Source organism: Odocoileus virginianus, chromosome 5, assembly GCF_023699985.2.
Source record: "Odocoileus virginianus isolate 20LAN1187 ecotype Illinois chromosome 5, Ovbor_1.2, whole genome shotgun sequence".
Lineage (NCBI taxonomy): Eukaryota > Metazoa > Chordata > Mammalia > Artiodactyla > Cervidae > Odocoileus > Odocoileus virginianus.
Genome location: NC_069678.1, coordinates 8,615,731 through 8,629,105, shown reverse-complemented (window position 1 = coordinate 8,629,105; position 13,375 = coordinate 8,615,731). Strand labels below are relative to the sequence as shown.

The 13,375-nt window shown below is 45.5% G+C and overlaps 2 protein-coding genes across 3 annotated transcripts; one reads left to right on the top strand and one right to left on the bottom strand.

Moving 5' to 3' along the window:
* Window positions 1–414: 414 nt before the first annotated feature.
* Window positions 415–4,288, bottom strand: OAZ3 (ornithine decarboxylase antizyme 3). Its single transcript, XM_070467121.1, is given in 7 exon segments — window positions 415–669; window positions 1,357–1,442; window positions 1,922–2,097; window positions 2,857–2,931; window positions 2,933–2,996; window positions 3,288–3,459; window positions 4,210–4,288. Coding segments are annotated over 7 exon segments (795 nt in total). The 3' UTR covers window positions 415–526.
* A 1,429-nt stretch (window positions 4,289–5,717) lies between these two features.
* Window positions 5,718–13,003, top strand: MRPL9 (mitochondrial ribosomal protein L9). 2 transcript variants are annotated; one of them, XM_070467349.1, is made up of 7 exons: window positions 5,718–5,911; window positions 6,100–6,256; window positions 6,977–7,101; window positions 7,316–7,366; window positions 9,026–9,127; window positions 12,277–12,337; window positions 12,473–12,640. In XM_070467349.1, exons 1-7 carry the CDS (start codon window positions 5,759–5,761, stop codon window positions 12,484–12,486), a joined length of 663 nt encoding a protein of 220 aa, XP_070323450.1. In that variant the 5' UTR covers window positions 5,718–5,758; the 3' UTR covers window positions 12,487–12,640. The 2 variants fall into 2 exon arrangements, with proteins under 2 accessions (XP_070323450.1, XP_070323449.1); XM_070467348.1 differs by having other exon boundaries at window positions 5,721–5,911; window positions 12,277–12,360; window positions 12,473–13,003.
* Window positions 13,004–13,375: the final 372 nt, after the last annotated feature.

The window sequence follows — 13,375 nt, the reverse complement described above, 5'->3', positions numbered from 1 at the left end:
CCTATTCTTAACAATACTACTTTTGCAGCCTCCTGGAATGTTCCTGCCCTTAAACTAGTGCCACAGGAACCATGTACCTTCTCTGATTTCCTTCACTTGTCTCCAGTTTGAACCGAAATATATGGATAAAAATATCCCAGTAAAGCTTTTAAGTCTTTCTGAATTCCCTGGTGCTTGGTTCCTGCTTCTGGCAGGTGCTCAGATGGTTAAAACAAATGAGGGAATGATTTGGGGACAGGGGAAAGGCAAAAGCTTAAAATCCTCGGGTCCTTCCCCTGTCTTGCTCAGACCCCTTTGAGCTTTTCAGTCATCAAATGTCTGTCTATCTTACAGTGAATTCAGCTCTGTAAGGTTCATTTTTCACTCCAGCCAACCGTCTCCCCCCAGCCCCCCTGCAAAGAAATAGTAAACACATGAGGATTGCACTACCCTTTACTCCTGGATGGAAGGTGTCCTGTCACATCCTGGAAGCCTGGCTCTCACTTAACAAGGCTCCCAGCCCCTCACAGGGTAGGAATATGCATGTTCAGGGAGGTTCACAGGGCAGGTGGCCAACATCCCTTTCAAGGGGGTACACCATAAAGACGACACTGTCCCAGGGAGGAAGGGCTGGGTGGTCTGGTCTGACCACCTCAAAGCCCATGTAGCTGAAGGCGCGTAGCAGAGCACCTGTGAAAAGAGAACAAAATTAGAACACTCTAAGGCTCCATGCAGCCATTCCCCTAGGTTCGGCTTCTTCCACTGGGGAATGACCCGGCAGGGAGCAGTGTGCTGCAGGCACAGGGATGATGTGCTTTGGAGTCAGACAGAGCTGGACTCTAACCTGGCTTCAGCGTTCTACATGTTTGTAAAATGAGGATCACAGAATTTAAATGAGATGTTTACAAAGTGCCTAACACAAATGATGGTATAATAAACTCTTGCTTGTCTCTCATATCCAACAGAGTATAAGCTCCCTGAGGGAGCAAGGGTTTTTGTAATGTGCACCTCGCATCTGGTTAAATATATTCCTGGCCTTTCGCCTGACCCTTTCATACTATGGGTGCTTAATACATTTGAGACTTTCTGTTCTACCAGGCACATCCCTTGAATGGCTTCTGTGTAATTTCACCAGTACTCCTTCAGTCTAGCTTCTGAAATCTGTGTGCAGGGCCTTCCTGACAGTTCTGTTATGACTTGAATGAACAGAATGCTAGATGCCTTAATTTCCTTGGTAGGGAGAAGGGGATGGATGTTGAATCCCTGAACTGCCTGAACATGCCCTTTCAAGTGAGGCGAGGAAGGTCTCCTATAGAGGGGAAATCACTGTCAGCTGCTTCAGCACAAAGGGCCAGGAAGATAGAGCAGATTCCCCACCTCTGTCATTCCGGTTGCTTTGGAAGTTTACAAACACAGAATCCACATTGGTCTTCTCCTCCACATACTCCAATGCTGCGGTCAAACTAGGGATCAGAAGGAAAATGGTTAATAGCATGTTTTGCAAACTCAAAATTGAGAAAGGTGCCAATTTGCAGCAGAAGATATTTTATTGCTCAGTGTTTCCTGACCCAAAGAAGTGAAAGTTCCAAACTAGTTTTGATGGATTTTTCTCTGAAGCTAAAGGTTTATACACTATGGCCTGATACCCCTGCTGTGGAAGGGGCTTGGGGAAGAGGGGCCACAAACAGCTGGAGATCACTTCCTTTCAACTATTTATGGATTCCACCTTTTGATTCTGAATCAGTTTAGCAACCTCCTATGGGCTGTTATCCCTTGAATCCAGATCCTGGCTCAGCTCACCGGCTGGTTCAGTGTTTTGAATGTATCCAGCTCCTGAATAAGCCCTCACTGGCTAGCATGCCCGTTAACCTGATTGTGACATCAGAGTGAAAACCTTACGTCTTCCCTTCACCTCTCCCTGCCCCCATCCAGGCTCAGTCACCTTTCCTGGCTGCCTTGATCCAAGGCCCGATACGGGATGTCCAGGAAGAGCCTGTGGTCACATAGAAGGCCGTGCCAGTGGGCAGAGGTCTGGGGGGTGAGGCGGAAGTGGAAGTCTAACTGCACCGGGTCCTTGTGAAGCAGGGGGTCAGTAGACAGCACCGTCAAGTTCCCAGCCTAGAAAAGGAGTAAAAATGAGAATAACAGCCTACTGTTTCTGTGCTCACCTAACCCTCAAATCAGATCTCAGACCCGTTTGGGTGTGTCTGTGGAAGCAAGAAGGAGGCTGATGGAGAGCCTCGGTAAAGTGGAGCCAGGCCTTACTCAGTATCTCTTAGTCCTAGGACCTAACTCTGTCCCTACCATGGAGTTTTCCTTGATAAATATTTGGAATCTGGAGTCAGTACTACCTGCTGACTTCACTCAGGGGTACACTAATGGTTCAGAAACTTTTATTTACATCAAACAGCTTATTCTTTAAACAAAGCTGTGTTATCTGTTTACTGTCTCACTAATAACACTCTTCTACATTTTTCCATCATATATGTTTTCTCTAAATTCTGCCACTTCTTATCTAAAAATGCATAGCTCATACCTAGGCATGATGATACAAAGGCAAGTGCAGGAGTTCTGGATTCTAGACCCAACACTTAGCATCTAAACAGCTTTATGTCCTAGAATACAGCTTTATGTCTTAACATAGTCTTATCTTTGTTTTCAATTCCTCTTTTCCCATCCTGCTTTTCAACACCAGCTCTAGGACCCTGCCTTAAGTTCTCTGGACCAGAATCCTTGTCTATAAAAGCAAGTCACTTTTACACAGGAGCTCACAGCTTTATGATTTATTTTCCAACTAGTTCATGTCCCTTTGCAAGATATCATATTATAGCAAGCAGTGAGCTGCCATGTCCCAGCAGCAGCTCCCAGTCCACTTACCGAATATAATTCTTTAAGCTGGTCTTGATCACCCTGCTGGGTGCGTCTGCCCCCCTGAAGACCTACCAGGGACTCAGGAGCACTGAAGACAGCAACGGGGCCGGAGTGTCAAGTCCTCCTCTTCCTTATAAGTGGTGATGCTGATGAGGAAAAAGAGGCCCACATTAGTTGACCTCTGAGTCTGAGATGAGGAGAGACTTACCTTCCAGGTACACTGGGCCAAGCTCTGGCACTGTCTTCTTATCTTACGTGAACCAGCCTATCTATTTCCATTTCCCCAGGCCAGCCAGATAGAAAGGTTTACAAAGTTTCATGCCAGCCTTTCACCCTATTTTGCTATTATCTTTTGCCACTTAGGGAGTCCTTTCAAATTCTTTTATTCTTCTTTACAGTTTATATAAACAGCTACAGGTAGAGATTAAAACAAGTACCTTCTACAGCAGGGCAGCATCTTCTCCCGGAGGGTGATCCGGTACTTGTAACAGTAAAGGTAATAGGCGTATGGTGACCAGAACGGGTAGAGGTAGTTCCGTGTTTTCCCCCTCTTGATATAAGAAAGGGAGTAGAAAGAGGGGCGTGACCTGTAGCAAGGCAGTTTCTTAGTTCAGTGCCTCCCCGCGGCAAAGTGAGGTTCAGGGGCTGGCGGCAGGGGTTCAGGCCACTGGTGCCATTGTGACACGGTGAGCGCTGTGACGCGGACAAAGGCTCAGCCTCCAGTCACTTCAGGACTCCTCTCTGCTGCTCCCTACCCCACCCTACCCGCTTAGGTAGCCCCCAGAGCTCTTGTTCAACTAGTATGGACTTCATGGCTGTACCAGAAATTAAAATACTGTTTGTTTCTGTATGGTTGGTAAACACCCCTGTCTGACCACCTGTGCTCATGACACGTGGGCTCCCATCTGGCATGTGCATGTGGCAAACTCACACTTCAGTAACAGATGGGGGTCTGACTGCAGGAGGCTTCTAAGGCCCTGATCCAGTATCTGACTTGACTGGTTGGTTCCCTGTTCCTATCAGTTCAATATTTTTATTATCCCTACCTTTTATAACCCAGTGGTTCTACATGTTGTTGAACTTTCTCAGTGCCTTATGGGGTAGGAACTGCAAACTCAATGCCTCCAGGGGCCTGGACAGCTAGGGGAAATTAGTGGAGCTGCTGGGTGGAACTATAGCAAAATGAAAAGCTCACACACTCTAAAAAAACGGGGGGTGGGGGGTAGTGACACAGCTCAGCTCCAAGTTTCCATGCAGGAATGCAGACCAGATCATACGATTTTCAACAGAAACTGGAAAGAGATTTTTGTGGTAAGTTTTCTCAAAAAGATTTTTTTTTAATCTGAGAAATTTTACTACCTGAGAAGCCCTGTAAACTACAGGGGAAGTAGAAGAAGAGAGCTAATGGGACCGGGTCATACAGGGCCTTGTAGACCATTGTATGGCCTTTTCTTTGACTAAAGGGGGAAGTCTTTGCAGGTTTTGGACAGATGAGATGATCTGACATGTTTTTCAAAAGATTCTGATGGGTGTATTGCAAATAAACTGTAGAGCTCTAAAGGATATTTGTTAGGAGACTATCGCTGTAATCCTGGAGAAAGATAGTATCTTATACCATGGTGGAGAGCTGGAGGTGATGGGATGTGGTTGGATTCTGGAAATAGTATAAAGGTAGCACCCACAGGATTTCCTGAAGTAGGAGAGAAGGTGAGTCCAAGAACTGAAAGAATGGAGTTACCATTGACTGAGAGGAGAAAGGCTGCAGGTGAGGCAGTATGGGGCAGAGGATAGAGATGGGTTTAGTTTGGAGCTTAACTGAATTGTCCACAGATGTATAAGGGGAAGATGAAGTAAGCTGCTGGATAGTCATGGGTGGAGTTTAGAAGTCTAGGGTGAAGACAGAAATTTGAAGTCATTGGCATATGAGTAAAGGTTGGCATTGAGAAGAGTAAAGATCCAAAGACTGAGTCCTGGAGGCACTCTAAGGGGTGAAGAATAAAGAAGAAATCAGCAAAGGAGATGGAAGAAAATGAGTGAAGCTCCCCGCTTGTTTCTGGGAGCACGTTGAGACCGGAAGGAGAAAAGTAAATTGGTGTCCTGGAAGCTACCTAAAGAAAGTGTGATTACGAGGGACTACTGGCCAAAGACTGTTTATAGGTCATATAACATGATGCTTAGCATCTTTCCATAAATCTCTTATGCCAAACAGGCCCTATTCATTCCACTTATATGGTTTACTCCCCAGTACTGAGACCCTCCACAAAGGGAACTGTCTCCATCGTGATTTACACTTATTTAAATACTTGTTAGGAGACTATTGCAGTAATCCTGAAGGAAGACAGTATCTTATTCCAGGATAGGAGGACTAAATACTGTAGTGGAACGATTAAGAGGAGATCCTGAGGTTGGCAGTTTTCCAGAGGATTCCATCCTTCCACCACTTTTAGATAGATTTGAAGGAAGGAAAAGGGAGAGCAGTACCCTCTCCTCTCTGCATCCAGCTATCACAGAACGTCAGAACTGGAAGCGATCTCAGAGAGCGACTGGAGCTAAATAAAAAGCCCCCAATAATAAAGACACTAATAAAGACGAGTGAAGCCAAGGGAGAGAGAGCGTGTCTTTCCCGGTGTCAGTGCACCTAACAGTCATTCCACTCTCTGTCAATGGCCGTGGGTATCCCTCCCCCCGAGAAGAAATTGGGAAAGGGGAGTGGCGGAAATGCTGAATCGTGGAGCATGTATCCCAGCCAGATCTCTGGTCTCCACACATCCAAATCGCAGCTCAATCCGCGCCAGGCTTTCCTTGAAGCTCAGCGCGCAGGGCGGCGCCGGCTCAGGCGCGCCGCGGGCAGCCCGTGGGGCCTTTCCTGCCGCCTGCGCCTTGCGGGCCTTCCTCTGCGCCGGAGAACATGGCGGCAGCCGCTTTCGCGGTCCCGCGGGGAATTCAGCTGCGGGTGTTCGCTGAGCGGCTGCTGCGAGGAGGGGCCCGGGAGCTCCTCCGGCCGCAACCTTTAGGGAGCACCCCCGGCTCGGAGCGCGACTTCAGCCTGTCTCTCAATCGGGTGAGGGCCGCGTCTGAGTTCTGGGGCTCCTTGCCTCTCCTGGAGCTAGTTATGGCCGAGGCTTGTTTTGAGAAGCGCGCTGAGACCGGGTGGGCCCCAAATCGAGGGTGGTGGGCTCTCCTTGAGGTGCCGGCGGGCAGTGGAGGACGCTTCTTCTCGAAGCTCACCCTCGCTCCCCCGGCCGCCAGGGCACGGTCATTGTAGAGCGCTGGTGGAAGGTGCCGCTAGCGGGAGAAGGCCGGAAACCGCGCCTGCACCGGCGACACCGCGTCTACAAGCTCGTGGAAGATACGAAACACCGGCCCAAAGGCAGCCTGGAGCTCATCCTCACCCAGTCGGTGGACGGTAAGGCCGGGGGAGAGGTACTTCACTCAGCCTGGTTCTGTTCGACATCAACTTTTTTCTGCCCTTTCACTCCGTTGGGGGAATGATCAGCTGTCTGAAAAGCAGCGGCGGTAAAAAGTAAAAAGTGATTGTGACATTGATTTCCTACATAGAAAATTAGAACATGAATGCTGCATCATCTAATTTTATGTTCCAGAGTCTTGGAAGGCCTCATTTTTACTTTCCCTATGCATGGGCTTCCCAGGTGGCGCTAGTGGTAAGGAACCCGCCTGCCAATGCAGGAGACTTAAGAGACACTGCTTTGATACCTGGATCTGGAAGATCCCCTGGTGAAGGACATGGCAACCCACTCCAGTATTCTCCCCATGGAGAGAGGAGCCTGGCGGGCTACGGGCCACATGGTCGCCAAGAGTTGGACAGGGCTGAAGCCACTTAGCACAGCATCTTTTACAGTGTGTGGGGAGAAAGGCCGGAGAGTAGGCACCACATACTGAAATCTCCGTGATGGGACAATGCTTCACTTTGTACATGGAATATTGAGTTTCTCAATCAGGCCCTAAAGAAATGAATTAGAAATCGTGTTGTTCCTAGTGAGTACTCATATTTCTTCTGGGAGGAATAAGCACTGAGAGAGAATAAGAGGTCTCTTTTTCTTTGATCATCTCCTCTTTAGGGACTGCTAGATAATTCTGATCCTGTGCCTCTGTTCTCTGTTGGCAGAACTTGGAGTCCGAGGTGACCTGGTCTCGGTGAAAAAATCTGTGGGCCGTAATCGACTACTTCCTGAAGGACTGGCTGTGTATGCATCTCCTGAAAACAAGAAGCTGTTTGAAGAGGAGAAATTGGTGAGCCCAAAAAGAAAGCAGAGGGACTCAAAAGATATTAAAACCTGAACATTACTTCTGACAACTTCTTTCCCTTTGATATTTATTTTGAAAATGAGGTAGGGACTAGAAGAAGAGGAATTCAGAAGCCCATACTATGCCCAGCACAGTAAGACTTTGTTGTTAGTTACTATGGACTCTTTTCTCTTTCTCAATCTGTAACTTTCTCTTCCAGCTGAGACAAGAAGGAAAACTAGACAAGATCCAGACCAAGGCAGGTGAGGCGGTGAGTAGAAACATAGAAATTCTTTATTGGTCACCTATAGGAGTCATCAACCTCTCCCTTAAAAGGCTTCTTGATTTCCTTGAAGTCTCTTGATTTCAGGCACAAGGTAGGGGCAAGGGGAAGTATTGTGGCTACTGTAACTGATATTAATATTAAGACCTCCTAGGAGATCCTCACATGTTGAGTTAAGTGCTCTGGCTTATTGAGAGCTTATTGGGAGGCCCCTTCCTGGGCACCAGGGGATCCATGGAAAAATGTGAGATGAGGACTCTGCCTTCAGGGATGTTGACAGACAGGCTGGAGAGAACACAGACACAAGAGAAAGTGATACATAAACTCAAGACAAACTATGAGTGACGTGGACTGAAACAGATTAGGGTGATTGAGGAGGGATTTTTTTCATATGGGATTGAATTAGGCCTTGTGGGATTAATAGACTTTGGATAGACCAGGAAGGTAGGAAAGGTATTAAGGGAGACAAAGTCTCAGTAGATAATTAAGGCATGTTTTAAGGTTACACTTCATTTATACTTATTACAAAATATTGGCTATATTCCCCATGCTGTACAGTACATCCTTATAACCTATCTTACACTCTATATCTGTGTGCATCTGTTTTTTTCTCATTATATTATATATATATATTTTTTAGATTCCAGATATATGTGATATCATACCATATTTTTCTGACTTATTTCACCTAGCATAATGCTCTCCAAACCCATCCTTATTGCTGCAAATGGCAAAATTTTGTTCTTTTAAATGGCTGCATAGTATTCCATTGTGTCTGTGTGTGTGTATTTGCATATACCATATCTTTATCCATTCATAATAGACACTTAGGTTGCGTCCATAACATGGCTATAAACATTGGTGTGCGTGTATCTTGAATTAGTGTGTGGCAGGGGGTTGGATATACGTACCCAGGAGTAGAATTTCTGGATAATATGGTAGTTTCAATATTTTTAGTTTTTTGAGAAACTGCTCTACTGTTTTCCACAGTGGCTGCACAAATTTAAATTCCCACCAACAGTGTACAAGGATTCCCTCTTCTCCACATCCTTGCCAGCATTTGTTACTTGTTTTCTTTTGATGATCGCCATTATGTCAGGTGTGAAGTGAAAGCTCAGTTAAAGCATATTTTAAAATAGAAAGTAGACCAGCCTAGTTAAAGCAGAGGACAATAGTATATTAGGAAATAGATGACTGGAAAGTGGGCTGGGCATGATTTATAAAACATCTTTAATCCTCAGCTAATGAATTTATACTTCATTCTGTAAGCAAGGAGGAATCATTAATGGTATAGTGGTAGGATTAAAGGGCCAGAATATTGGGTTAAAACGGTCTATGAAAGTTTCCATCCTGAGACGAACAGTCGATGAGCCTAACTTTGACATGGCCTGTGTCTCCTTGCTTAGGAATAGCCAAGTATAGGCAGCATTCCCCTCCAGAGCATTGTTAAAACATCTTTCCATAGTGTCAGTCTTGAGACAATAGGAATTTTTATCTTTCCTATTCATCATCTCACCTCTCTTGGCTATGAGGCAAGAATCATGCTTTGCCTGAACTCTCAGACTTTATGCCTCTTGGCCTCTTGCTAACATGTTTCCTCTCCTTGATTCCAACTCTAACCTATCCTCTGTTTATAATTCCTCTCAGACAGTGAAATTTCTGAGGAGTTGTCACCTGGAGGTAGGAATGAAGAACAATGTCAAATGGGAGCTAAACCCTGAAATAGTTGCCCGCCACTTTCTGAGAAATGTGAGTACTCCCAAACACCACTATACCCTGAAGATGGAAGCTACCCCTGGGAAGAAGCAGCTACTCCAGGATTGATCCCTCTGTTAGGAAAGGGTGTGATCATCCAGTTGAAGTTAGGGAAAGCTTTTTTTTTTTTAATTATAGTTGATTTAAAACATGTTAATTTCTGCTATACAGCAAAATGATTTTTTTATATATATGTATCCTTTTTCATATTCTGTTATGGTTTGTCACGGGATACTGAATATAGTTCCCTGTTGTATACAGTAGGACCTTGCTGCTTATCATCCTGTATAGTCGTAATTTATAGTCTGCTAATCCCAGACTCTCAATCCATCCCTCCCCAGTCTGGCAGCCACAAGTCATTTCCTTCCCACAGCTGTGCAAGCCAGTCAGGAATGCTTTCCCTAAGTTGGACAGTTATATGTAAATCAGTGCACCCTCCTCCTTGGCAGTCAGAAGTCTGTTCTCTATGTTTGTGAATCTGTTTCTGTTTCATAGATCATTTGTGTCACATTTTAGATTCCACATGTAAGTGACAGCATATGGTATTTGTCTTTCTTAGTTCACTTAGTATGGTAATCTAGGTCCATCCCTGTTACTGCAGATGACATGATTTCATTCTTTTTTTTTATGGGTGAGTAGTATTCCATTGTATATATGTACCACAGTTTCTTTATCCATTCATGTGTTGATGGACATTTAGGTTGTTTGCATGTCTTGACTGCGATGGGTCTTTGTTACTTCACGCAGGCTTTCTCAGGTTGCAGCGAGCATGGGCCACTCGCTGTTGTGGTGTGCAGGCTTCGCACTGTGGTGGCTTCTCTTGTTGCAGGGCATGGGCTCTAGGTGTGGGGGCTTCAGTAGCTGTGGCGCAGGGGCTTAGTTGCTCTGCAACACGGGGGATCTTCCCGGACCAGGGATCAAACCGATGCCCGCTGCATTGGCAGGCAGATTCTTAACCACTGGACCACCAGGGAAGTCCCACGTGTATCTTTTTGAATTATAGTTTTGTCCAGATATAAACCCAGGAATGGGCTTCCCTGGTGTCTCAGATGGTAAAGAATTTGCCTGTGATGCAGGAGACCTAGGTTTGAACCCTGAGTTGCAAAGATCCCCTGGAGGAGGGCATGGCAACCCACTCCAGTATTCTTGCCTGGAGAATCCCCATGGACAGAGGAGCCTGATGGGCTGCGTGCAGTTCCTGGGGTCGCAAAGAGTCCAGCACAACTGAGCGACTAAGTGCATACCTAGCAGTGGTATTGCTGGATCATATGGCAACTCTAGTTTTATTTTTTTGAGGAAGCTCCATATTGTTTGTTTTCCATACTGGCTGCACCAGTTTACATTCTCAGCAGGAGTGTAAGAGGATTCCCTTTTCTCCACACCCTCTTCAGCACTTGTTATCTGTAGACTTTTGTTCACTTTTGGATACACTAGCCTTTGTTGCTTCATGGGGGCTTTTTCTAGTTGTGGTGACTTGGGGCTACTCTGTACTTAGTACATGGGCTTCTCATTGCAGTGACTTTTATTGCAGATCATGGGCTTCAGTGGTTGTGGCATGTGGACTCTGTAGTTGCAGGTTGCAAGCTCAGTTGCCCCTCGACATGTGAGATCTTCTCAGACCAGGGCGTTGAACCCATGTCCCCTGCATTGGCAGGTGAATTCTTTACCACTGGACTACCCGGGAGGTCCATGTAGACTTTTTAATGATGGCTGTCCTGACCAGTGTGAGATGGTACCTCATTTCCTTTTTTTTTTTTTTTTAATTTTTTTTTTTTTATTAGTTGGAGGCTAATTACTTCACATCATTACAGTAGTTTTTGTTATACATTGAAATGAATTAGCCATGGATTTATGTGTATTCCCCATCCCAGTCCCCCCTCCCACCTCCCTCTCCACCCGATCCCTCTGGGTCTTCCCAGTGCACCAGGCCTGAGCACTTGTCTCATGTACCCAACCTGAGCTGGTTATCCTCATTTCCTTTTGATGTGCATTTCTCTAATCATTAGCAGTGATGAGCATCTTTTCATGTGTCTGTTGGCCATTGTATGTCTTCTCTGGAGAAGTGTCTGTTTAGGTCATCTGCCCATTTTTTGATGGGGTTGGCTTTTTTTTTTCTTTCAATTTTTATTATTTTTAGCTGCACTTGGTCTTCATTGCTGCGCCCAGGCTTTTTCTAGTTACAGTGAACAGGAGCTACTCTCTAGTTGCAGTGCACAGGCTTCTCACTGTGGGGGCCTCTCGTTTCAGAGCACGGGCTCTAGTGTGCATGGGCTTAGTTGCCCCACAGCATGTGAAATCCTCAGGGATTCAACTCATGGCCCCTGCATTGGCAGACAAGATTCTCAACCACTGGACCACCAGGGAAGTCCAGTTGGGTTGGTTTTTTTGTTGTTGAGTTGTATGAGTTGTTAGTATATTTTGGAAATTAAGCCCTTGTCAGTGGCATCATTTGCGAATATTTTCTCCCAGTCTGTAGGTTGTCTTTTTGTTTAGTTTATGGTTTCCTTTGCAAAAGCTTGTAAGTTTGGTTAGGTATCACTGTTTACTTTTGCTTTTATTTCTGTTGCCTTGGGAGACTGACCTAGGAAATCACTGGTACAATGTACATCAGAACGTTTTGCTTGTGTGTTCTCTTCTAGTTTTGTGGTGGTGTCTTGTGTTTAAGTCTTTACGCCATTTTGAGTTTAATTTTGTGTATGGTGTGAGGGTGTCTTCTAACTTCACTAATTTACATGTGGCTGTCCATCTTAGGGAAAGTGTTCTTGATTGGTTTGCAGGAGTGTGGGAGGGAAATGACTAAGGATGGTCACAAAGAAATTGAAAACTGATAGGAGAAGGTGGGAACATTTATTTTCTCTAGATAGGAAAAGCTGGGGAATTGTGACACTGGAGAATTTTTACTTATGTGGATGAAGTGATTTTGATCTCAAACCGTGTTTCTCTTTGTGAAACCACGTCCCTGAGAAGTCAGGACTGGGTTTCCCTGTCACTCTTCGTGGAGGTTTGTGCCTTTCCGTGGGATCAGCCAGGGTAAACTCCCCAGTTTTACTTACCCCTCTACAGGGAAGTCTAGAATCCTCTTGAGACTGCCCGGAGTGGCAGCCATGTAAGCAGAGCTCCTTTTGGCTGTGATTTTTTTGCAGCTTGGCGTTGTGGTTGCCCCACATGCATTAAAGTTGCCCGAAGAGCCCATCACCCAGAGGGGTGAGTACTGGTGCGAGGTGACGGTGAGTGTTCCACATACGGTCTCCTTTTTCTGACTGGGTAGAAAGCTGGGGTTGGGTGGTGGTAGCCCTGTTTGCCCAACTGATCTAAGCATTCCTATTGTTCTGTGTGCAGGTAAATGGACTTGACACTGTGAGGGTACCTATGTCGGTGGTGAACTTTGAGAGGCCCAAAACCAAAAGATATAAGTACTGGTTAGCCCAGCAAGCTGCCAAGGGAATGGCCTCCACCAGCTTCCAGAAGATCTGAACCTGTTCTCCCTTGAAAGCAGCGAAGCAGAAACAGGAACGGTGGAGCAAAGATGAACCAGCACCGTGATGCTGCTCCTAGCTCTGACCAAACACGGGATTTTAGAGAGCGTACGGAGGCACCAACAGCAGACCGGACTGTATGTATGTGTTGAATCGTCCATATTTGCCATCTTCAACAGTTACCACGTTTGGCCTTATTGGGGATGACTGCTCCAGAAGTACAGGCTGTGGATTTGATAAGCTAAATGTTAATAGACCAAAAGAGTCTAGATCCTACTTAGCCTCTTCCTTCATTGGAATTCATTGCAATAAATGGTAGAGCTAGCTAGCTTATTCTCATCATCCAAACTGAACACTGTATCTAAGAAAAAATAAAAAGCTTGTGTTCTTTTTAGGTGTTGTTTACTGACTTGAGTAGACTGGGGACAGGACTTCCAAGTGGAATGTCCTCTTGGAAAGCCCCTGGGGTTTGCTGCTAAAAGGGGAAAAAGAACATTTTTGGGGCTACAGCACACAGTTGCTATGGACAAATTACTCAACAAGCTGATATGCCTTATGGTCTTAAAACTTATTAAGTATATTAATAAAGTCCTCAATGCAAATAAGCACAATGGATTCTACTTGTCTAAGGAGATCTGAATAAGGCCTAAGGACAGTTGTTGGAGAAAATAAAGCTGGAATGAAAGAAGTTTAAAAAGGGAACTCCTAAAATTTTGAATAAGAAAATAACCTTGGTTTCTAGACAAAGGTTAAGATGTGGGGCTAG

Bases quoted from the DNA above. Each gene is read 5' to 3' on its own strand.
- MRPL9 (XM_070467348.1), top strand. From the start codon at position 5,759: ATGGCGGCAGCCGCTTTCGCGGTCCCGCGGGGAATTCAGCTGCGGGTG. The intron at 6,257-6,976 runs GTAAGGCCGGGG...CTCTGTTGGCAG, and splicing joins CCTCACCCAGTCGGTGGACG to AACTTGGAGTCCGAGGTGAC. The intron at 12,361-12,472 runs GTGAGTGTTCCA...TTCTGTGTGCAG, and splicing joins AGTACTGGTGCGAGGTGACG to GTAAATGGACTTGACACTGT.